This window comes from Corvus hawaiiensis, chromosome 3 (assembly GCF_020740725.1).
Source record: "Corvus hawaiiensis isolate bCorHaw1 chromosome 3, bCorHaw1.pri.cur, whole genome shotgun sequence".
Classification (NCBI taxonomy): domain Eukaryota; kingdom Metazoa; phylum Chordata; class Aves; order Passeriformes; family Corvidae; genus Corvus; species Corvus hawaiiensis.
This window is the reverse complement of record NC_063215.1, coordinates 62,595,200-62,619,704: the sequence shown is the minus strand read 5'-3', so window position 1 is coordinate 62,619,704 and position 24,505 is coordinate 62,595,200. Positions and strand designations below refer to the sequence as shown.

General features: G+C 38.4%; 1 protein-coding gene across 9 annotated transcripts in view; it reads right to left on the bottom strand.

The window, feature by feature from the left end:
- ARID1B (AT-rich interaction domain 1B) overlaps positions 1-24,505 on the bottom strand; it is a 327,301-nt gene that overhangs the window by 271,080 nt on the left and 31,716 nt on the right. For all 9 annotated transcript variants that reach the window (XM_048299613.1, XM_048299618.1, XM_048299620.1 and 6 more), the window contains one exon: positions 23,465-23,659. In XM_048299613.1, the coding sequence (XP_048155570.1) occupies positions 23,465-23,659 (195 nt within the window). The remainder of the gene's footprint in view (positions 1-23,464; positions 23,660-24,505) is intronic.

Genomic DNA, 24,505 nt, shown 5'->3' with positions numbered 1-24,505 from the left:
AGAGGGCCAACTATCACAGTCTTAGTCTTGTTATTTACCTTTGCCACCAGCGTTCTACAGGTTCTTCTCTACCAGAACTAAGGAGAACAAAAACCATTTCAAACAGCTGGATGGAGCAGACAGCATTTTGGTGAGCGGCTCTCTGGCACAGAGAACAACTTTGTAAGGTTAGAATGCACTGACAGCACATTTTCTTTTAAAAAAAACAGCCAAAGAAATTTACTAGCCTGCTAGGAGTCCCAACCTAAACACTGCTTTTCTATTGTCCTTCTGAATAAATATGGTTTGAGAAGTCAGACAAAGCATCTTGACAAAACTCCGTTCCATAAAAGTAGAAGAAAATAATGGAAACTTATCAATTCCTTTTAAACATTTATTCGGTCCAGAATGGGGCTGTTGGGCAGAGAAGCACAAAGCATTGCCACACAGTTTTGGCAGGCCCAGCTGCAGCCATCAAGGTGCCTTGTTCAAGGACATGAGCTTTAATCAGCCAATTATGTCTTATTTTTAAATTATTCTGACTGTGCCAATGCAACAAAGCAAGCTGATCTAACTGCCAAGTGCCAGAGATTCACCTCCTTTGCATCCTCCCGGCTCATACTCCCTACTTTTCTTTGCATGGCTTCGGCTCCAGCCTGGCCATGAGCTGAGCCATTTTAGTGCACTGAACCTGCAGAAAACTAAGCCTCCTCCCTTCCTTCCCAACAAAAAAGACCCTGAAAGTCTCCCATCCATTCAGCAAAACACTGCTAAGCTTCACGAAAATTAGTGAAGTACTGGACTGACCCAAGGGAAAGCAGGAGATCCAACTGGAATCAATGTGCTGCAAGGAACAGAAAGCCATCCAAAATTAAGGAAACTGTTTCCCACAGTTGCCCAAGTCTGACTCAGATTCGTAACACCAGCGAAGCGGCACATAACAGCAATGGGACTGATGCACACTGTATTTTGCATCACGCAAAGCAGAAAAAGCGTAAGAAAAGCTCAAGCGTAAAGAAATCACTCCAGCATCAAAGACATTAAATACATACATACACATCTGTACTTAACACAGACACCCTCACTGAATTTTGTTAGTAATTAGTCCTTCATCTGAAAACGCTTAAGTAATTCACAATGATATATAAAATGTATCAGTGAAGCTGACAGATATTATTACCTCAATAGAGACTTCATATTAAATCTTTAGTTCAAATCTATGGCAGAGCTATGAAGCCCACCACCTACTCTCAACTCTTCCCTATATGGAATTACATTTTGCCTGTTTATCATCTCCTACCAATTTAGTTTGCTAAGTATTTTTTCCCAATTCCTTTCTTCCAAATACGTTGTAACATGTCTAGCATACTGTAGCTTTTTAAGCACTTGGGTAGTCAATGCACATATATAATCTGGTTTTCAAAGTCATAACATGCCTTGAGGGATGTGAAAGGTGTTAGGAAAAATAAATAAGGCAGTAAGAGTTTTTGGTTCAGCCAACCAGCCTAAAGTTACATTTTTCTAAGTTCTTGTATGTATTCCTAGCCAGTTTTAAGTATGTGTTAAAAGCATAGAAACAATAAAGAAATTGCAGTTTTTCAGTGAGCCATGAAAACCTCTGCAGCTCCCTGGTGTAAATGCAGAGAAGTAATGGGTGATGAAGAAATATGGTCACCTTCTTACTACTAACTGGATTTGGGTGTTCAGTCTACTTAAGCTCTTGAGTAATAACTTACTTCAGTGGCTAAACCAGAACCAGTATTTAACAAACTCAACAAATTTTTAACAAAAGCTGCTGAAAACCACTGTCAGAGAAAAGCCAAAAATTATCTGGAAGTTAGAGACTATATAAGTAATTCTTTAAAACACTGTTATTAGGATATTGCCAGCACTCTTCAAACATAAAAGGCTGACATCTTATTTGTTCAGTTTGCACACTGCATGTCTATATGGTTACAAAACCAACAACATTTTTAATATTTTTTCCTCAAGTTTTGCATTTCAATAATATTTTTCTGAAAAATGCAACTGCCCTTATAAATGAAATATCTCCAGAACAACTGCAAAAAGTTGCAGAAAAACAAGGAGGGATGAAGGAGAAAGACAAGCCTAGATGTTTAAAATATTGCCATTACTGAGGGTATCAAGGTAAAAACTGAAGGGATGAATTGAAGATATGCTCAGTGCCCAAAGCACATTTCTGAAATACGAGATAACAATTTGTCTGAAAACATCTTCTCTTTATCTCCCTCTGAGGGTTGTAAGATTATTAATCTTCAGAGCACAAATCACTGCAAAACTACAATTCCCAATGTACCCTGCAGCCCATTCAATTACCTGAAGTACATGAGTCCTTGCTAAGAGGAGGCAGGTAAGTTTTAAGAAAACATAAACGTAGCTCTGCTGTGCAGTTTCCAGCTTTTAGTGGCTGGACATGTATTTTTCCTGTGCTCTACTCTTCTTGAAGAAAAAGAGGTAGGGAATTAATCCATTGAGTGAGGCTGAATATTTTTGGTTTCCTGTGAAAGAACAAACTCAAGGTGATACTGCAAATACAGAACTGCTTCTGGGATGAATTTTGGAAATGCCCTCCACACACCTTTGTATGGTACCAAAACACTAACCTCAGAGCAAAGGGTATGTTACTAGGTTTCCACTATCCCCCAAAATGCTTCAGCTGACCAACAGAAGAAATGAAACAGAAGCTCAAATATTGAAGTGGCACTGGGAAACAGGAACAAAATCTTCTGGCGGGGCTCAGACAACAGGCTCAATCCAAGACAAATGTTTGTTTCTCCTCTCTGACTTTACAACTGCCCCTGTGATCCTGCACTCTGGAGCAGCTTTTTACAGACAGGGAGAATGTCCCATCTACTGCTGTAAGAGACAGCTTGCACATGGCACACACAGGCATGCCTGCAGTAAGGATGATGCCATCCGATACAGGTGCATCCTTTCCAAGCCTGAGGTCACAGCTACCACACCAGGGGCTGATACCACACACTATGGTTATAACTAACAGTCCAGCTTAAGCTGAACTATATCTCTCCTGTGTGGTTTTATGGGTTAAATGAAGAAAAAAAAGGGGGTTGGTTAGGGGGAAATGTTTTATCCCCGTGATATGGTTTGGCTGAGCTTCATGACCTCAGCCATGTCCCACTGCCTGGCTCCTCCATCCCACTATTCAAGCTCAGGTAACTCAAGTGCTGCATTAAGGATGGAGCAGAGAGAGATGTCCACACCACATAAGCACGAGAGGCTCTGGCAGTACCAAATTGCCACCAAAGTCTCCACAATGTCCACTGGTGCTAGAAAAGATCCACCCAGATGTCAGTGAAAGCAAAGATCCCCCTCCAATGTACATCACAAGAATGCACAAACCACCACGTAAAAGTAACTAATTAAATTTATTGCATCCACTGCTTCAGCAGCAGAAGCAAAAGAAAAAACAAAAAACCCCCTTGTACGGAAGACCACTGATAGTCTCTAGAAAAGTGAAGAAGATGGATTGAGAAGCATGCAGGGGAACTACCTGCCACCCCACGGAGAAGACAATGGGGTCTCACTCAGGAGGGGGCCAACACCTGTTTGTCCCACCAGGGCCCCAGTGAGTCAAAACAGGCCAAGTAATAAACTCTACCTTCACAGAAGATTCAGACACCTGGAATTTGGTGTCTGTTCCAGCACCCACCCCATTACTGTGTTAACCACTGGGGAGGAGGTAGATGACATACACCAAATTTACTGCCTGGTACTGAAAAACCATTAATTTATCTTACAGCTATTTTACTGGCACAACCCCTGCTCTATAACGGCGCTCTTTTCCTGACTATGAGAAATTATTGGGCAGTTTGTGCTAACTGCTTTCCCGTCATGTTTCATTTCCAAACACCATCTTCTGTCAGTTTATTCCCATTCAACCCAAAGTGACTGTCAGCATGAATACAGATGATCTGTTCATTTTTATAATGGTCTAATTTTGAGAGCAGTTTCCACCTCCCCTACTCCTCAAACTTAAAAGGCCAACCAAACCCAACAAAACAAAAATGAAAACAAAAACTAAGGAAAAATAAAACCAAACAAAAATCCACCAAAGCAGGAGTAGATTAAACCTCAACATTATGGGAAATACATTCTGTATATGTCATTGACCCATTTGTATTTTACTTTATTTGAGAAAAGACAAGAAATGTGGAAAATGGAAATGAAAGAACCAAACGAAAGGGAAAAAAGCCCAACCAAGCCCAGAATCATCCTACTCCTACCTGTTTTATCTGCATATAAACATTTTGCCCCATAAATAGGCAAATTCTGCTTTTATATTCCTGCTTATTCTACTAGTTTTAACACTTTACCAAAAGGAGAAGCCCTTCTTGAGGGGCTGAACCCTCTCCTCCTAGCACCCACAAATGTGCATCTGCACTGGAAACATTCTCAAAAAGCAGCAAAATCCAGTTAAGACTGGGAGGAGAAATTGTAGGGTTAAAAAGAAAATAAGGAATCCCTGGAAATGGTCCTGCACTGCAATTATGTAACTCAATATCAAAGGTGCGAAAGCTAGAATGAAAATATTTGATGTGACAGCTCTTCACCTCAGTTGTAGCATGCCCTATCTAAATAGCAGGAGAGCAGATGGTAATTTTCAAGCACATTTAGACTGGAATGCAAACGATACTTAAAAAGAAATACATAAATAAACAAATAACACTATACATGGAATAAATAAAGTGAAGCCTGTGTAGGGGGAGAGAGCATCTTACTAGGCTAACCAACGTAGTTGGGGGAAAGAAAACACCACCACATACACAAATCTACAGTCACACAAGCCCTTCTTCAGATCTGACATTTACAATTTATTTTTCAGCTAAACCACCAACTTGTGGAGCAATACGAAGATGCATGCACTTGTCCTGGCAAAAGCTTTCAAAGTTCCTTGATATTAAATCTGCAGCCCAGTAAGCTGTGAAAACTCTGTCCTTTCAAATGAAGCAGCTTTTGAATACTTGTTTTGAAAATTTTAAGTGAATAAGCAGACTGCATAAAATTTGTTCAAACACCCACCACTACCTAGAAATTTATGCAATGTCAGACTCGAACTCCAAGTTATTTTAAAGATAAGGAGAAATAAATCATTTTAATATTAATAAAGACTGGTTTCAAAATGCTGCTTGCTCCATGGATAATTCTGAATAGTCTTCCAACTGTCCAATCAAATAAATCAATATCTGGGGTCGTGGCAGAGGGGGATTTGTGAGCTATACATGCTCTGTATTTAACTGTCATAGCAAATCCCAGATTTAAAGCATCACTACGGCTGACAGAGCCAAGAACAGCCAGTGCCGTGACTAAGAGCAGTGCCTACTACTGCCCAGGAATCCACGCCATCAGGATGTTTCTGGATACGGAGAGATACATGCCATCACATACATGGATGTGTACATGTAGTATGTTTATGTAAATGTGCATGTATATAGTACATCCAAGACAAAATTTAACAACACTGGGACCAGATGGAAGAGAAAGGACAGAAACACACAGTGAATTGTTTGCAAGCATCTACTGTTCACCAGTATGGCTGGTGAAAGGGAATGCCCACACACACCTTTCCCAGTTCTCCTCAGTGATACAGTACGCCAAGATGTTTTTTGCTGGTCATCTCTTCTTTTTCATTCTATTCTAAAAAGTGACAGCCAACACCCGACAACTAAATGGAAACTGGTACAAATTTTATGCTTAAGTTGTTTTAAGGAAAAAACACACCAGTTTGCCCACTTAAACAAAACTTCTGAATCTGCTTTACACATACTATTTTAACAAGCGACATGTATACACAGCCCACTGCAGTATACTGATCTTTCAGGGATCCAGTAACATCCTACATCAGTAAATCATGGAAGAAAACATAAAACTAATTGTGCCTGAATAAACCATTGAGCACTCTTACCTCAATAATCCTGATGATGATTATTCCAAAGCCCTAATGCTTCATCCAGAGCAACAGCACTTCAAGTTTAGAGATTCCCCTGCCTGCATAGCTACATATCCTCTGTGTGCTCTCATCAGTTGAGGTCAGTCACTGCAACATTCCTCTCAGTGCAGACACAGCAGCTTTGTACCCCACTGTCCTACGCTCCTGCAGATACCTACTTGACTCTTTGCATTGGCCACATTGTCCCTTGAGTACATCTCTGTTGGTTTCCAGCTCCCTTACTCATACTCATCTTTAAAGGTCTCTCCCACCTCATCTCCAGACCTTCTCCTGTGATTAAACCCAATTAAACCTGAGCTGGCAAACGACACAGCAAACCCCACTACTCTTGAGAACAGATCTAGAGTCCCAGTGCCACAGGGCAGCAGCTTCTTATGATGGAAATATGGCATATTTGACATCAACTGAGACTGAAAAGATTTCAAAACAAGATTGTATTAAGGGGGGGGGCAAAGTAAGATCAAATTAAGTGCTGAGATAAAAGCAATTAATTGCTGCATCTCCAGCACAAGTGTTTCCACCTGATGTGCAAGAGCAGATTTGTTCAAAGCAAGCTAGAACTCCAGCACACCGAAAACTCAAATTTCACTCCCATGTTTTGCAAGAACACCATTTCTGCTCAATAAACATTATTTGGATAAAGCACTACTAATATGCAGCACCCGGTAGGTATTTTATCATTTATTTGCAAGTATCATGCATTTTATAATAAATTAGCATAGCAGTTCAGCAGCAGAGTGAAAATTTGCACCCAAGCATCCTAATTACTAGGATTCTTTCTATATTCCAATTCTAAAGTGTTATCTCATTTGCTCATTAGTATGTAGTATACATGCATTACTAAAAGCACATACAACTGAAATTATCATAAATATATAACTACAGTTACATTTTTATTAGGTTTACCAAAATCTGAAAGAAAACACAACTATTAAATGCAAAACTTACATGCAAAATTGTAATAAATAGTGTCTTAAGTTTAATTTATTCTCCAAAATACCCCCAAAATGTCTAAAGTGAAGACTTACATTTTACACAAAAATTAGTAATAACTGTCTATTCATTGTCTAGAAGAATGAGAGGTTATCATCTGAAGTAACTTGAGTGTATTGCAACACGCTTCCAGGTATTAAAAAATACAGAGCCATTTCTTAGCTATTTATAGAGCCAGACTAAACTGGTATGATTAAGTCTCAGTTTAATCCACTGTATAGTTTTATGAATTTTTTAAACTTGCTTTCTTGGGGTCAATTTTGAAAAGTAAACTGTTAATCAATCGGTATTAAGACCTTTACTCCCAAAGCATGCCAAGGCAGACAAGAACAGATACATGGAAGTGTGCTTAGTATGGGTACACTTGCACACATTCTCAGAAGGAAACTCGTAAGGTAATCTTTGCTTCATTTGTATGTTTTTGATTTCATAGCAAGACTAAGAATCAAGATGATGGCTAACCAATATTAAAAAAATGCAAAAATCATTCTCCAGAAGTGTCTCATGCAAAGTCCACAACTGACCTCCATTCCTTGGAGAAACTCTCAGTAAGCTTCAGTGGGATATAAACAGCCAAAAAAAAAAAAAACCTCTCAGTAAGCTTCAGTGGGATATAAACAGCCAAAAAAAAAAAAAAAAAAAAAAAAAAAAGACCTCCACTGTTTAAATGGGCTTTACAGAGCTGGACCAAGTCAAATTCAGGAGATAAACTTTTCTGTGTCCCATTCAATGCGTCTCCTGTTCAGAAGTCCTCCCTATCAGCTATGGTGGGTCACTGCTTCTCACAGCCAAGCTCGCCCCTGCTGTGGAGACCATGGCAGCCCACAGGCTGGCCTGCCAGCTTCCTGCCCTCTCAAATAAGGTTTCTTTTCTGCAGGTGCAATTCCGCCCATGATTCCAAGTGAGACACAAAATACCATTTCTGTGTCTTCTGAACTCTTACCGTTTAGATGCGGTATTTCAGAAGTAAGAATACCTTCCATCTCCAGAAGGTGTTTTCTACATGCATTTTAAGTTACTCGCCTGATGGCAAATATTTTGGGCCCAGAGAACCCACCTCCACAAAAAGCACTCACTTTTACAAAATTAGGAACCAGAGTGTGTTGTGTTTTTAGTAATTAAAGCTTCTGGTTTCTGAAAGCATAACAATGTGGTGCAGGTTTAATAAACTGACCACACTGTTGGAACATGTGGTTCACTACAGAAAGAAAAACAAATGCTCTGATTGCAATATGGCAGAAGGAAAGTGATTTCACATTCATGTCACTCAGCACTTTAAAGGCCACGTCAATTTTCAGATCTCTTGGGGTTATTTTGATTGTTTGAGTTACCTGAAAGGCATAGGAAGCCTTACATGGCATTTGCACATGGCCACAGTTCTCCAGCCAATGGGCCCTCCTTATCTGTGAAAGCATAGCCCATGTATGCCTGCATGCTGGACTGAAAAATTCTTTAAAGCTTCCGTTCCATGTATTCAGTTATACACAAGTTCAGGCCAAGAGAGCTGAATCACCTCCTTTTAACCTAAAAGGTTATTCAGTCCTTTGGAATTTTACTATCAACTACACTCTCCAGTTTACTATAGCCATCCTAACCCTGTATCTGAGCACCATCTCTTATGAGCCATTTTGAGGGACCAAAACCCAGATTCAGTTTGCCAGTATCGCTTTCTTTTACTCAGCCAAATATCATATTAATGCTTTTAAACTGCAGGACTGCACAAGGAACTTGCACTCAACTGATTATCTACCATGACCTTCAAAAGCTTTCTCTGTCACTGCATTTCCAGAAGAAAGCGATATCCCGTAAGTGAGAACTGCATTTTAGTTCATAGATCACAATGGATTTATTCAAATCAAAGTATTCTCTATAAGTCTGGTCTTATCTTCATTTAAATTGGCAACAGGAAAATGTGGTATGAGTAATGTATTTTATTCTTGTGTTGCATTAATTTTTTTTTAAATTATTTTAAAGGAAAGTTTAGTCTCACTGATTGGTAACTATTCTGTTTCAGTTTATTATTAGCTCTAGCTTTCACACCATGCTTGGCAAGCCTTTTTGCTAACCAGAAAAATGTATTTAAATGTCCTCACACATTTATTTAAGCAATTAGGTGCTTAAACAAATATTTATTCAGTCCTGAAGTTTAACATGCTTATTACATTATAAAAATGGCAAACAGAACATTTCTTTCTTACCAGATCATTTTTTTTAATTCACAATTAGTGCTCATTTATAGTTGAAGGAATTTTACTCCTTTTAAAACAGGTCTTCATTAGTTAAAGAAACCACTTAAAAATAAACTTGATCCACATTCAAAATACTCTTTATAAACAAAACAAGAAATTGCTTCAAGAAGTGAAGCTTCTAGTTCTAAAATTCTGACAGATGCTGGAAACAAGAACAGCAGGACAGCATTAGCTTTTTCTTCAATTATTTGTTTAGTAAAAAAACCTTTAAGCCATTTCAAGCATCATCTACAGAGAAAAAAAAATCCCTCCAACTGATTCAGCTCATGACCATTCCCATCTTCTGTGCTGCTGTCCCTCTGAAAGCAACAGACATGTTTGTGCATGTACACAATATATCTATCAATCTATATGCATCCATGCTCATAGATTTTCTGTTGCTGCTTATTTGAGCTCAATTCTTTCTGCATACAACTTAATTAAATCAAGCTACGGTCCTTACAATTAAAAACCCACTAATTTACTTCTGTGACTGGTTTGTCTTTATCTGCTTTTGAATTCCTCAGTGCCAGATACAATGTTTTTCCACACAAATTGCTCTCTGTATTTACATGCACAGTTTTTAACAGAAATTCCTAGGGGTTTCAATGCTTGCAACAGCTGGTGTTCAGTCTCTGTATCCCCCTTCTCTCCTCAGTGCAAGTAACATTCTTGAGGAACTGGTCATCTTGCTTTTACTTCATTTCAGTGGTGCCTAGCAGGTACTGGTTAGTACCCTCATGACCTGCCTTCTCTGCCAGGACAATAACTCAGAAGCATTTAATGTAATTTGCTTTTGAGTACTCAGTTACTCAGAAATACGTAATAGCACTCTTGATATAGAGTACCACTTTCCTTCCTCTTCTATCCATTCAATTCTCTCTAAATAGGTTATAACCATTTATTTTAACATTCCAATCCTGTGAACCTTTACACGAGATTTCAAGTAATAGCAAGCAGACAAAATTTGTAATTGTAAATGAGAAATTTCAGCTCCTCTTGTTTATTATCCTGGCTGCCAGCATTACAGTATAGGCAATTAAATGGGGGCATGTGGTGTGTGTGGCACGTGTCCCTCCTGTCATGTTTAGTTCCTTGATCACTGCTGTCCACAAAAACAGGATTTCAATCTCAATGTGTGCTTACATGCTCCTGTAATCTTACCCTCCACCCCCACTGCCCCAGCTCTGAGCTCTTCTACTCACCCAAGCCAAAGTGACCCCAATAGCTTCTCTGCTTACTAGGGAGAGCTCAGCCAAAGAACACACGCCCTTCCCTTTGCAGACAATAACCAGCTTCTCCAAAACACCAACTTTCTACACCAAATTATTCACCCTACCAGCAGGACACTTACAGGGTCTTTGTTTCTGTACTGCTTATCGGGAAGGAAGGCCTTTTGAGTCAAACAACTGGATAAAGAAGCTTTTAAAAAGCTTCTGCCTCCTGGCAATAAGCATCAAAACCCTACCTTACTAATGTGAATTCTTCCACCAAAGCTGACTGACAGGACAGCCAAAGGCAGCTGGGGAAAAGAGGAAAGGAGAGATGCTAGGTTTCTTGCACTAAATGGAAAAGGTTGGTTTTCTCCTACCTCATGGGATGTTCAGAGACTTCAGAACATCCCTTGGTAATCATCTTCTGTGAGTCTCTACAGCATCAAGTATGTGACCCATACTTTTCTTCTTTATGTCAGAAAAGGCCTGTCTAGGTATATTTTCTGGTCAGTGGAACAATTCAGGCTTCACAGGTTCAGAGTCCTGCAATCCCACAGCAGTCTGCTTATTTCTGCTTCCTTGAAATTTCTGAGATAGTAATTTTGTTCTCTACCAAAAAAAGAGAACAAACTACTGCTGCGATATGCAGTATGATTTCAATTCTACATCAGCAGTACTGTAGGGTGTCCAAAGGTATGACAAGTCCAGGCAAAGACACCAAAATGCAGCAGCCAGCCACATATCATCACCAGGTTTGTTCAGGAGAAAGATTATCAACTTTTTCTTTTAATATTTGCATCTGCACTCTTACATTCACGTGGCAAGTCTTTTCTTAATAGTTACCAAAACATACCTCCATCCAAATGACTGCTGTTTCAAGATGTATTTTTTTTGTTAATACAGGTCCAGATCTTTCCACAGCCCTACTGTCACTCCATTTACCTCAACTGTTTCACAAGCAAAAGGGGAGGCCTTCGAGGCAGATCAGCTCATAGCCACTGCAGTTTCCTACTAAATAACTCCATGAAGGGACAGGCTTCCACAAGAAGGGCTGGTAGCCTCGCTCCCCCACCCGAATGGGAAGCCTCCTGTGCCTCCAGTTGGAAACGGCAGTGGTAAGTGCAAAACTGACATGAATAGCACAACCTTAGGCAAATTACACTAAAAAACATATAAACCAACGGGAGAGCTAATGGCTAGTGGTGGCCTTCCTGAACACAAACAGGGCTTCAAAGGGAGCACCCCCAGCAATAGTGTTTCCTCACCCAGTAGGGAGAGCAGGCAGAAGACTGACCAAACATCCATAACAATTATATCCAGAACAAGGTTTCAGGCTTTCATTATTCACCTAATATTCCATGAGTAAATATAGTGTAACAAACAATATTAACCTAGCAATATGGACAAATATGTACACCTCTGCCTCAGCTGACAAATACGTTTGCAAGGCTCATTTCACCTTCAACTGAACAGAGAAAGTTGCCCCAAGACAGGGAATCATAAGGAAAAAAAAAAAAGACAAGAAAAATCCCTCAAGGCAACCGCACACAAATACACTGCTGTATGTTGCTTGCTCCAATAACCACTTACACTGACTTCAACCATAGCAAAAATCATGGGACAAGAGTGAATTCACATCCTTTCAAAGAGTCCTACTGCCCAATTCATTCTGCCTTTTTTGAACACAATTGGGATTTTCACAGCATATCACAATCTGGTATCTGAACATATCAATTTCCAAACCAAGATGTTAACAGCGTAGATGAAGAACTCCAGCAAGTGCGCAAAAACAAGACCATGCTGTTTTCAACCACTTTCAAGTATATGGAGTATATGAAAGTAACAAAGAAAAGGCATCTTTTTTTCAGGAAAATACTAAGTCTTAGTATTCTTATTGCATCTTTTAGGTGAACCATTCACAGTATTTGTTTGCCATTGTAATTTCACACACCCCACACCAGGTGGTTATTAGATGAACAGTACTAGTGAAAGCAACAAAAGGACAACAAACACTGCATTTCAAAAATGAAGATGGCATAGCAATAAAGATGTGCAGATTTGTGTTACATTCATTGTAAAAATATCTCCAGGCTAATCAGAAACTGTTAAAGCATTCCCAGTATTTCCCACTGCTATGGTTTTACTTTAAAGGGGGAGGAAAAAAGGAAAAAAGAAAAAAAAAATCTGTGATTCAAAATGGAAGTTCAGTAATTATTCACAGCCCAGTATGTAACTGGCAAAATGACTGGCAAAGTTCTCAGCACATCAGCTCAGACGTATGTAAGCAAGGCATTCCTTCCCTGCGGTAGGCGGCCCCATGTCAAGCAGCTATGTGCTAGAACTTGTCCTGTGCTACCTGTTCAAAGGAAACTGTGCAAGAATATTTCAAGCTCTGACAGATACCACTTTGTGCAAAAACATCCACAGGAGTATTACAAAAAAAGACAGCACTGATGTTTCAGCAACCTCTGTGTCAAGAAAGGTGCTCTCCTGCATTTTTATTGACACGCAGGAAGCAGATGATCATTCCTTGTACAATCACTCCCAATACTGTTTTTCTACTAGTCCCAGGCTCTTTTCCATGCCTTTTTCCAAACTCTTATTTAAGAATCTGCACCCACCTTTTTCAGAGAATTTTCTATTTGGTATTGCAAATAGAAATGTTGCATCTCTGAGACAATAAAAAGTACCCAACAAAACCACAATGCAATAAAAAACCCTATCATTTGCAGCATTTCCTTACTACAAGATGAACACCAAATGCCAAAGTGTATTCTCCCTTCTTTCAGCAAATATTTATTAAAATACTGAGATTACCCAAGTTTATTGCCTGAAAGGATTCAGGACACAGCCATTCCTGCCTGTGTCTGGAAGTGGAATACATAACATCAGGTCCATGTATAAAAAATACTTTTCAAGTAAAAACCTCTTTTCTCCACTAAGCACAACACTACACGTAATATAGATCTTTCCACATTCCTATAAACAACAGTCTTACAACCATGTTAACTCTTTAACTCTTTTTAACTCTTTTTTTTTTTAAACTAGATTTGCAGAAAGCTGAAGTTTCTAAGTGGCTGCAAGGAGGTCTAAAGCAACTCCAGTAAAGACACAGCAACTCACATGTACACAGGGTTCTGATATTTTGTCAAGTTTTTATTCTGCTATACAGGATATTAATGCATGCCAAGAATAGGAGTGTATTTTTAGTCAGTTCTGCATGTGAAAGACAAAAATGGGATGACAGAACACAAGAGAGAAAGAAGAAAGAAAAGCCTACACCTAACACACCCAAAGTATATCTGATCTTTTCCTGGATATTCTTCAATTACTTTTTGTGGTTATGCTCCTCTTGTAACCCTGGTGTTATAGGCCTAAAGGAATATTAGAAAACATTATTTTTCTTGTAATGTATAAAATCAAAGAAGAAAAGGCCAAATATCCCACACAATCTTGGCATTTACTGAATCTACTCTTCACCACTTGCTGCAAGACTGCAAATTTACTCAGGTCATAAAACAATCTTCAGTTTTAGAAGGATACATGGAATTTCTCACAGCATCATCTCAGAGGACTAAGGACCCACCTGCCTGCTCTCCAACATCAGGTAGGATTTTTTTCTTTTGTGAACATGAGGTCTAAAGCAAAATTTTCTGCAGAACTTAAGGTTCATTTTAGAAATAATAGTTTCCTCCCTAGAATAACTTTCCAAACATAAAAGGACCATAAATCTATTAAGTACACACTTCCCAAACCTGCAGGGGGATATCTTGGCCTCTGATTTTCCTCAGTTTTGCCAACCAGCAATAAAATGAAACCAATGAAAAATACAAACCAGTCAATTTGCATCTGTCCTTTAAAACACTCTCCAGTACAGTAGAAGAGTCAAAAACACATGCCAATTTTCATTGCAGCCAGCTGGGAACGTTAGGAGAGACAGCAGAGGCAAGCAGTGGAGTTTCTGAGGAGGGGCAGGAGTAGCTAAAAGCAGAGGTCCTTGCTGAGCAGCCCTGCTTGCTTCGTCCATGCACAGGCTCAGTCTGTTCTTGGCATGGACTCCTAGGTGTTTGTTTCTATTAAGCACCACTTGCTGAGCACCAAACAGTTCAGAGAGAGAGACAATCCTGTGGAAAGAACAAGGTGGTTTTGCTAACCTGTCCTGTAAAGCACATCTTTGCCAACATGGCCTGTGAAACACACATGCATATAGACTCCAGATAACTAATGTTACTTCTATAATTAAAACAACATCTTCCCTAAATGGCTATATAAACCTTGTTTGATTGGACTCCTGTCTCAGAAGACAAGTTATACTACAGTTCGCCAAGAAATACACAGAAATCTCCTCATCACTGTTCTGTGAAAGAAACTAACAAGAAAGTGTAATTTGTCCCTTTGATGTACATACCAAAACTAAATCCACTCACTTTCCTAAAGGTGTATTTGGATATAAGATTCAAAGGTGATTTCTAATAATGTCCAGTCACTGAATTGTTTTATTACCTGGTATGTGTATTGCTCTTACACTCAAATGCAAAAAGCATCACTAAGAAACAATATTCAGAAGAGGAGGGAAAAAATGGAGTGTACAAAGAAATAAAGCAGACAATGATTTTCTCCTTGGTAATCCTCCACACCCCCAAAAGATTTTGTAAGATTCAGAGACGAAATACGTTATCAGCAAGGATGCAAGCATTTAACACATTTTTTCTATTTTAGGCAAAGCAATGAACAAGTACCAGAGAAGTATCCAAAAATGGGGTCACCTAAGGTAGCAGAAGAATAAGAGCTTACAGAGATTGCATGAGCTGTAGATTTGAGTTCTTCCTTAAGTTCTTAAATCTTTCTTTCATCGGTCTTGAAAAACAACAAAACACCAAGAGCTTAAAGTATTTACATTAGGATTTTTAGATGTGCCTTGTTAGAATAGTTATAAGGAGCAATGCAATATTTAAACACACACGACTATTAGAAAAAATTACCTACAGAGAACTAAAATAGTCTCAAACATATTTAAGATTTTTTTTGAAGACTTTATTACTCATCTACTCCCACAAAAAGTCTTAGCAAAAAGCTCTAGGTGATAAAACATGAAAAACTAAAGCAGGTTACTGAGCAAGCTTGAATTGCACTGCATGGGACCCATGTCATTTAAGACTGACTACATAAAAAAGGTATGGAATTGGTTTTTAGCAGTACTAACTCTCTCACTGTAATTTTTGCACAAGTTTTGCTGAAGTTAAATCTAATATAAATCTTAGTTTATTTTAAAAAAAGTTGCTGCTAGCAATAAGAGTCTAATCTTGAACTACTGAAACATCAGATATTTTCTGAAAGGCCTTTTGTTCAAAGAAGAAAACTACCTGACTCTGTCCCAGGGTGACCAAAGTGAAGGGTACTGACCTGTCTCATTCTGAAATTCTCTTCAGTTGACTTAGGGGATTAATTCTGCCTACCCTGATACCAAGACAAGTCACCCAACATGGCCCTGAAGTGAAATTGTAGTTCCAATGAAGTCGCAGCATATTTCCCACTGATTTCCCCTTATCTTCAACCATATTTTCAGCTGTGGGAAACACGCTCCCTATTTTTAAAAAAGCATACTCTATTGCCTCCCTTGCTTCCTTTGAGCAAGTTCAAATTTACAGACAAATGATAGCATCTTCTGAGAAACTCATACCATGATTTAAAAAAAAACAGAAAAAAAAATTCGCTGAGTTCCCTCAGGAATACTGGGAAATACAGCTACAATATGGCTACAAAAATCTTATAGTATATGTGCATGATGGGTCGGGACATCATTTCAACAGTTTTGAGCATCAATTATCCTTTGATTAACATTATTAACAAAAAACTACTATGACTATAATATTAACAGTCAATTATTCCTTACCTACACTTTAAAACCCTCCTGGCACAGTCATTATATGGCAGCTGTTGAACAGAGTAATGCAGCAGCCTTTTCTTAAAGCAAGATGCTTATTTCACTTCAAATGTAAATAAACTCATGTCTCCTGCTGCCATGTAAAATGAGCTGCTCATAAGTAAATGATTTTGTACCTTCCTAGTGAAGCAGCAAATAGCTCTCTGTTCTCCACTCCTGATCACCAAAATCTATTTCCTGCCTAACTCCAGTGCAGACTGACAGCTAATTCTGCTAGCAAACCAAGCTCCCAATAACACAATAATTGCTGTTTCCTTTAACAATCACCGTTTTCAGAACACCAACACAGAGGGCTTGCATGTTTTCCTCTCTCATGCCCCCACTTCCAAGCAGAACAACAAATGTGATCACAGCTATTATATATTCCAGAAAAATGACAATCGTTTAGCAGTAACAAAAATACATTTCAATTGTCATAATACTTTGATAATTCTTACACACTTTCTGTGCAAATGTTGTCTGCCTCTTACTCCAGTATGGATGTAAAAATTAGCATTTACTGAACATCATTACATAGTAATTCAACAAATAAAAATGTTGACCCAGTCTCATTTCCAAGCCATCTCTCACCAGCTGAAAGATCAGTTCTTTCCCCTTTCCAACCTTTTTCTGCACTGTTTCAAAGAATGATGGAAGCTACTGAAATGTTTCTATTTACCATAATAATGCAATTCTCTTACTTTAGGGATTTTCTTCAGTAAACAATCTCAGATGACCAGCATTAAGATGAAGCGCTAAACTATCATAAAGACCACAAACTTATGTCGAATTTGATTCTGTGATTATCTGTAATCTGTGCTCACCTCCCTCTATAGAGTGAATTGCACTCAATAGAAGGGATAATTCTAAAGGAGACAATACAACATAAAGCCTTATCCTGCCATGAACTAAAGCAGCAGCCTTTTTTTCAATTTAGTCAATGAGGCTTAGTATACCCAAAAGAAAGAACCATGCTAAACATTTTCCTACAGTCTGCACAAGCACAGTACCAAGCATTTTCCTAAATCTGAAATTTAAAAATCCCATTTCTTTACATGACAAAGAGCAGCAACTTTTCTTTGCAATTAACACTTGACTATCAAAAGACCCATTCTTAAAGATGACCTTACATGGAAGACAACTAGCTGTCACTTCTTGTCCCTTTTTCTAGTTCAAACTTTACATTCTCCAGGAAGCAGCAGTTCTACTTACTTTACTGATTTTTTTTTTTTTCCCTAGAGGTTTATAGAAGTTCAGCAGGATGGCAGATATATCATTCAAATAAAATGTTACTGAGGAATTCTTTTAATTAAAAGTATTTATGTTTTTAACAGAATAGGAAGTTGGGAAAAGTAATCCTTTAGAGTTTTGACATTTCTGCTTTCCAGTAATTAACGAAGTAGGTCCATAATCTGCTAGTAACAGCTCCAAATAAATGCCCAGTGAAAAAAGCAAACCAAAATAAATGAAACACGCAAACAAAAACCCAAATAAAGCACACACCCACCCACCACAAAAACCAATACCAAAGCCAAAAGAAAAACAAATGCCCCCCACCCCCCAAGATAAATCAAACAAAAATCTGGAAAAATGTACTTCCAAAGCACATGCTGATCAAAGCTTCACACTCCCTTCTTATGTGTGTGCATCAAATTCATCTATCAATCTTTAAGAAAAAGCAACACATCTCGCTATTTTGTCCTCTGCTGGCTGTTTCTGAGATTCAATCACATCGATTCATTCTCTGTTCTTGCAAAATAAAGAGACTAAGAACCGAGAATGGTGCTTATTTTCAGTGTCTGTTCTCTTAACCAAGACTAACATCAATTGTGCTAACACCTACTTAGGAGCAAAAAAAACTGCAACGCATTTAACATCATCTAGGTGGTGAGGGCAATTACACACACAGAGGACAGAAAAAGTAATCACTTGACCAGTATTTGCTGTATGTATACGCCACATTTTAAGTTAATGGATCAGTGCAAAATATGAAAGCAAGCCTCACTTTCTTGGCATACTTCAATCTTTTAGAACGAAAATGACTTCACAAAGTAACACACACAACCAGCCAACCAGTAGTAAACACGTGTGTTTGCTGGCTTTAAAACTCTACCTGCCAAACCAACAGCCAACTGATTTCCTTGGCGTAAACTTGACATTTCCAACCCGGGACATTACCCAATACGGGCACTGTAAACCCTTTCCTAAATGATGTAATCACACTGCTGCTGCTATAGTTCTGGTTGACTTGCAGTTTCCATTACAGTAAATCCTTGCTACATATTCCTAGAGGTTTTACAACTTTTTTTCCCCTTTAAAAAAAAAGTTACTCCCCACATTGGAACTTGCCATATAAGACAACAATAGGCATATTTTCCTTACACCTCAAAATAATATGTATATCAAAAAAGGGGGGAAATGGAGTTAGTGCTTTTCTGAATATCTGCAGTTCCATTCTTAAAATGGTGAGGACAGCGATAACATTTGGTTTTGAATTCTGCAAATCAAGAATATAAAAAAAAAATTAAAGGGACAAGTGATTAGCATCCTTTCATCTCTCAGTACTTCTGTAGCAAAAAAAAAAGAGAAAGAATAGACTGAGGCTCAGGCCTCAAAACTTGTCTTGCAGCAAGCAGGCTCAAGGCACTAAGGCAACTGTATGATCAGTACTGAAATGTTCCATTTTAAATAGCTATTAGGAATGGCTGTTGTACATATCCATGCAAACATCTTTCATAAAGAATTTACTATGCGTTATAGCAACACGATCCTATTTACACAATAAGTTGTTGTTCCAGTCCATCAAGTACACACGGAATTTTAATGCATGCTAAAAAAAAATCAATTAGGAAATGATCATCTGATTAAACAGGCACATCACACCATTCAATTCTTTCAAACATATTCATAAATCCAAGCCTTCAAACTTTGCTGAAAACTTTCAAAACCTATAAGCAAATATTTCAAGTATATGATTTTTAAGGTTAATGAAATTCATCACAAAATAAAATACTGCATGCTAGTATCATGAAAAAGCAACACTACTGGTGGGAAAAAAGCCCTTTATTTTGATCGGTATTCTGAGGTCTTTTTATTTTTAGCAAAAATGACTTTACAAAGCAGCAGAAGGCTGTCCTACAGCCCACAGCACTAAAGCACAAAAACACTTTGAGAGGGCAATCAAACCAAATCCAGAAATAACTGATCATGGCATCATCACCTGCTTGACTGAGGTCCAAAAAGGGTGTAAGGCAAAAAAGAAGTTAAATGAAAAGCAAATTATTGTCTTTATAATCAGATCTTACTACTCAGATAGTACTTCACTCATAGTGAAATATATTGCAAAATCGAGCCTGAAGTTTTCAGGTGCTAGCTATACCTGCATATTAGGATTTTCAATTTTGACATCATATCTTTCTAATTCCAAGTGATATCTATGATATTAGAAACTGAAAGTTAAATCTGAAAGAATATTTTTCTGCTTTCTGGTTTTACATACATTTCCTGGGTAAGAACTGCTAATAATCCTAAAATTACATTCACCCCATGCAAACCAGGAGAGAGGGTTCACGAGATTATGAGATAGCAGTATGAAGATTTACATGCAAGAATAGCATTTTAAAGTCTTGTTGTGACTTGTGTTTCAATCATGAAGACTAACAACATAGGCACAGGCCATCTTGCTCCCAGCTTTCTCTTGCCTTCTTCCCCCCTCTCCCACTGAAGGTGAATGGGAAAGAAACAAAATTCCAAATTTCCTAAAAATACAAAAATCTCTAAGGAATTAATTCGCCATATTAATACATACTGACAAGAGATATGTCAAGTCTGCTATCCTATAAATTAAGCATATGACTCTTTTAGTATCACCTTCCTTTCTCATACCTTCCCCTTTATATAGGTGTCAAATCAGTCCAAATGTTTTATATACTTATTTGACTCACACTGAGTTAACTGGACATGCCCTTAAAATCTTACAAAATGCTGCAGCACTCTTCAAACTGCTTAGCACTTTGTCTCAAGAGGCTTCACATGACAAATCTGTATCTCTGTTGTCAACTTTCAGAGAAGAAAGTGAAAATCTCAAGTTACCATTACCTTCATCACAATTTACCTGCCTTTCCTATACGGCTATTTATATATCTAGACCCCTTTATCTATCTTTAGCTATATTAGTGCAAAGAGATTGCCTGGATTTCAAATTGTGCCCCTTATGTAAGGCTCAGTGTGTTGTGCTGGGGCTTAAACACTTAGGAGATCTGCTTTCTCTCTTCAGTCCTTTGCAGTCGTGTCACAGAACGTATCCCATACCTTCCAGAATCACTTCAACATCCTGCAATTTCCACAAAGAATTTTAAGAAAACCTGGGCGTTTATTTGCACCTTCATGTTTGGTAGCAAGCATGCCTAGACCAAACAGCAGCTGTAAGAGAATGTCTGCAGCACTTCATAGATACCCCTTTTACAACTGCTTAGCAGGCTATGTTTGACACCCATGCTGCAGATACATAGGCTGACTGCACCTGAAACATTTCATCTTTTCCATCCTCTTTCATCTTTCACTGCTTATGCCAGCAGCCTCCCTTCCTGCGAGAGAGCTCTTCCACCTCTGGGCTGCAGGCTGGAACACACTACTCTCTGCTGCAATATGACATAGACCAGCTAAGTACATCTTATTATCCTATCTTCAATTATCTTCAATTCTATCACTTCCATTAATTTTAGCTCAATCTTTAGGGTGTTGTTTTTCATCTTTATTTCTTCATTTGCAGCATCCTGCAGCAGAGCCTGCAAGTTGAAATCTGTCAAGTCCCATAGTTCTAACCTCAAGCCACAACACTTGCTGACAAAGAGCCAGACTTAACATTTCAAGGTCTTCTTCAAAATTCAAAAATCTTCACAGTTTAACAAAAAGCCTTCTTGTTTCATCCAAGGAAACAGAGTTGACACCCTCAGCTATCTTTGGGCAACAGCAAACTATAACTTAAAATAAGAACAACCTCTCCCATTGATGCTTCCCACCCTTCCTACAGTGTGGCACTTCCACCCTCATAATCCATCTACTCAATGCTATCTCTGCACAATACTTAAATCTGAGCACGGTACATGTTTAAGGCCCAGTATTTTCTAAGCAATCGAGTTTCTGTAAGTGCCTTGCGCTTTTGATAAATTCAGTGTGACACTGTAAAGCAGTCCAATTTCCAGAAAGTGCTGAGATTCATCTTCTGAAACTTCTGGCAATATTATATATTTTATATATCTATGATATCTAAAGTAGATACGTGCTACACAGTTTTAACAAGCATAGCTAGGCTCTCCTTATTTAATATTCATGTCACAGGAGTAAAAATCCAGCCAGGAATCAAACTGTGGCATCCTGTGCCAAAGACAACTTACCACTCAGCTGGTAAGTTGGCAATTCAATTTACAAACCTGCATTCCTGCATTTTAATCCTTTGTAGAAAGGTGGTAATATATGAGCAATATGAAAAGAACTGGATTCAGATCATTAGAGGTTCACAAACCAAACACACGAAGCTTTGGAGGCTGTCCAAAACAAAATCATGCCTAGGTGGTGATGTCCGTTCAATAAAAATTCAATGTCATAATTATCCTGTCCCTTTTTCCCCAAAGAGCTCTGGTGCTCGGGCCGGCGCTGCCGCTCAGCCACTTAGAGCAGCGCTGCAAGGAGACGGATGGGGCCGGCAGCCAATGGCGCTGCCAGGTCACTGCCGGCTGACGGGTAATTTACAATTACCAAGCAATTAGCAAATGCACTGCAAATTCAACACTCATCTCCGCGTAACACAGAATAACTCATTTTTAAATTAAAAATGTGTTTTAATAACTTCACTTTGGCTACAGCTACGCAGAGAAAAATAAAGCCTCCTTTATTCAATTTCTCCTCCCTTTTGCAACTGACAAAATGCTCTGCTGTCTGAATCTAGCAACCAAATATATTGTTTGGCATTTCTAAACTAAACAATCTCTTCCTTACCAGTAAGTATCTATTTAACAATGAAAAGAATAAAAATTAAGACTTGTGCTAATGATACTAGAATATATTTGAAACTGTTATTTAATTAACTGCCTGATTAACATCTTGTCCTGCTGGATAGGTGATAACAAGAATTGGCCAGGCACCTATCTGCCAGGAGTCCAAAATTTTATTTTCTTTTCTATATTTAACAAAAGATGACATAAAAAAAAGCTAATCTCTGACTGGTCAGTTGCATAAAACAAATGTTCTTTCCCATAAATGATCAAGTTACTGTTGTGCTCACAAGGCGGTGTAGAGCTCTCACTGCCTACACTCACATCCCTAATTAAAAAAAAAAAATTAGCAAAACATTAGCTTCTTAACCTCGGTTTATCTCTCCCTCTTGAAAACTGCTGTATTTTCCTTAGTATATGGTATGCATATTGAGATCGACCTTCTTAAAAAGGGTAGGAAAATAGCTGAGACAAGAGGTCTCTATCAGCAGTGAAATCCAAGTAGATAAAAAGGAGATTCTTACCTTTCTATATACTCTGATATATTTAAAAAAAAAATCCTGACCTTAAAGAGATGGTAAAAGAAAAAAAAAACCATAGGAAAAGCTACAGACTCCTACCAAAATGAGGGGAAAAAAGAAAACCAACCACCACCACAACAAACAGCTGATATAAATATGTAACACTTTTGTATGCGCTGGACTACAGTAGCCTTGATGTACTGATGTCAGCTCTAGGTTTTCATCTTACATTTAAATGTAAGCCAGAGAGAAAGAGAACATAAAAACCACCAAAAAACCCAAAAACAAAATAGCAACAACAGCAAAGAAAAGAACCAAAAAATATGCAAGGCTAAGTGGTGTCGACTGGAAAAAAAAGAAAATTCATGGCATTTGACATACTTCTCTCTCTCCAGAAAGATACCAGCAAAAACTAAATCGTTTTCGAACTGTAAGGGATTTCACAAAACAATCACACTGTGAATATAATTTATTTAGTTTTAAAACAGTCTTTCATCCTTGCTCTGCACAAGAAATCCTTATTTCTGGGGTTTTTCTCTTGCACCCTCTCTATTACCGCAGTGTCAGAAGGGAAGAGAAAGAGAGGAGGGAAACCAAAGCAACCCAGAAAAATCCTCCACAAACCTGTTGCTGTGGATACTGCATTCCTCCCATGGCTGCTGGGGCTCGGCCCTGCATTCCCACGGGATAGCGCTGGGGGCCGGGAGGGCCGTAGGACTGCCCGGGGTAGGGGCTGCTCTGCTGTGCCTGAGAGTGAGGGTTATTGCCCATGCCGTACAGCTGCGGCCTCTTCATCACCATCGGATCCATCGGACTGCCCTGTTGGCAAATACAAGCAAAGGAATATTTAAGACATGCAAAGAAAAAGGTCAGAATCGTCATGCTCACTGCGGGGAAATTAGACACGTGTTTTCTCAGTGCTTTATACATCAAATATTGACTTGACATACAAACTGGCAAAGTACCATACCCTGGTTCTCTGATTAATTAGATGAGGTTCTGAATAGTGAGTTTGGGACTTCTATTCCATTTAAAACAATGAAAAAAAAAAAAATTTTTGCACTAAAACTTGAGGCTGTTTGTTACCTATACAGACAGAAAGCAGAAAAACTGCTCAAAAAATTTCAGCTTAAGAAATAATTAAATATACTGCTGCAAACTGATTAGCATCACTGATGTTAGCGTTAAAAAAATAAAATAAAACCATAAAAATATATAAAGAGACACAAACAGTGGACAAGCCACTTAACCTTGAGAAAATGTCTGTTTTCCTACATTGAAAAAAAAGAGAAAGTGGAAAGAAAAGAAAGTTTCCAAGAAGTGCAATGCATACAGAACACTGTATTTCAGCATTTTCCTATTGCTAGCGTGCACACTAATAAGTTTCCAGATCAAAAAGCAAGTCATAACCCACATATTACATGAAAGTATATTTGCCTCCTTAATAGACCTCAGAAAATCAAACTGCAACCAGTGATGGAGGGGGAAGGGAGGTAAGGGAGGGAAGTTTTATTTTTAGACTTTTTGGCAGCACTTACCAATCCCTGTAACAGTTTCAGGACAGGTGTCAACCATTGTGTAGTATTACTCTCATGTTTTATTACTGAGGACTAACTGAACCAGAAAAAATACCATACTTCATCAAGTGCAGCCCTGTATTGTTAA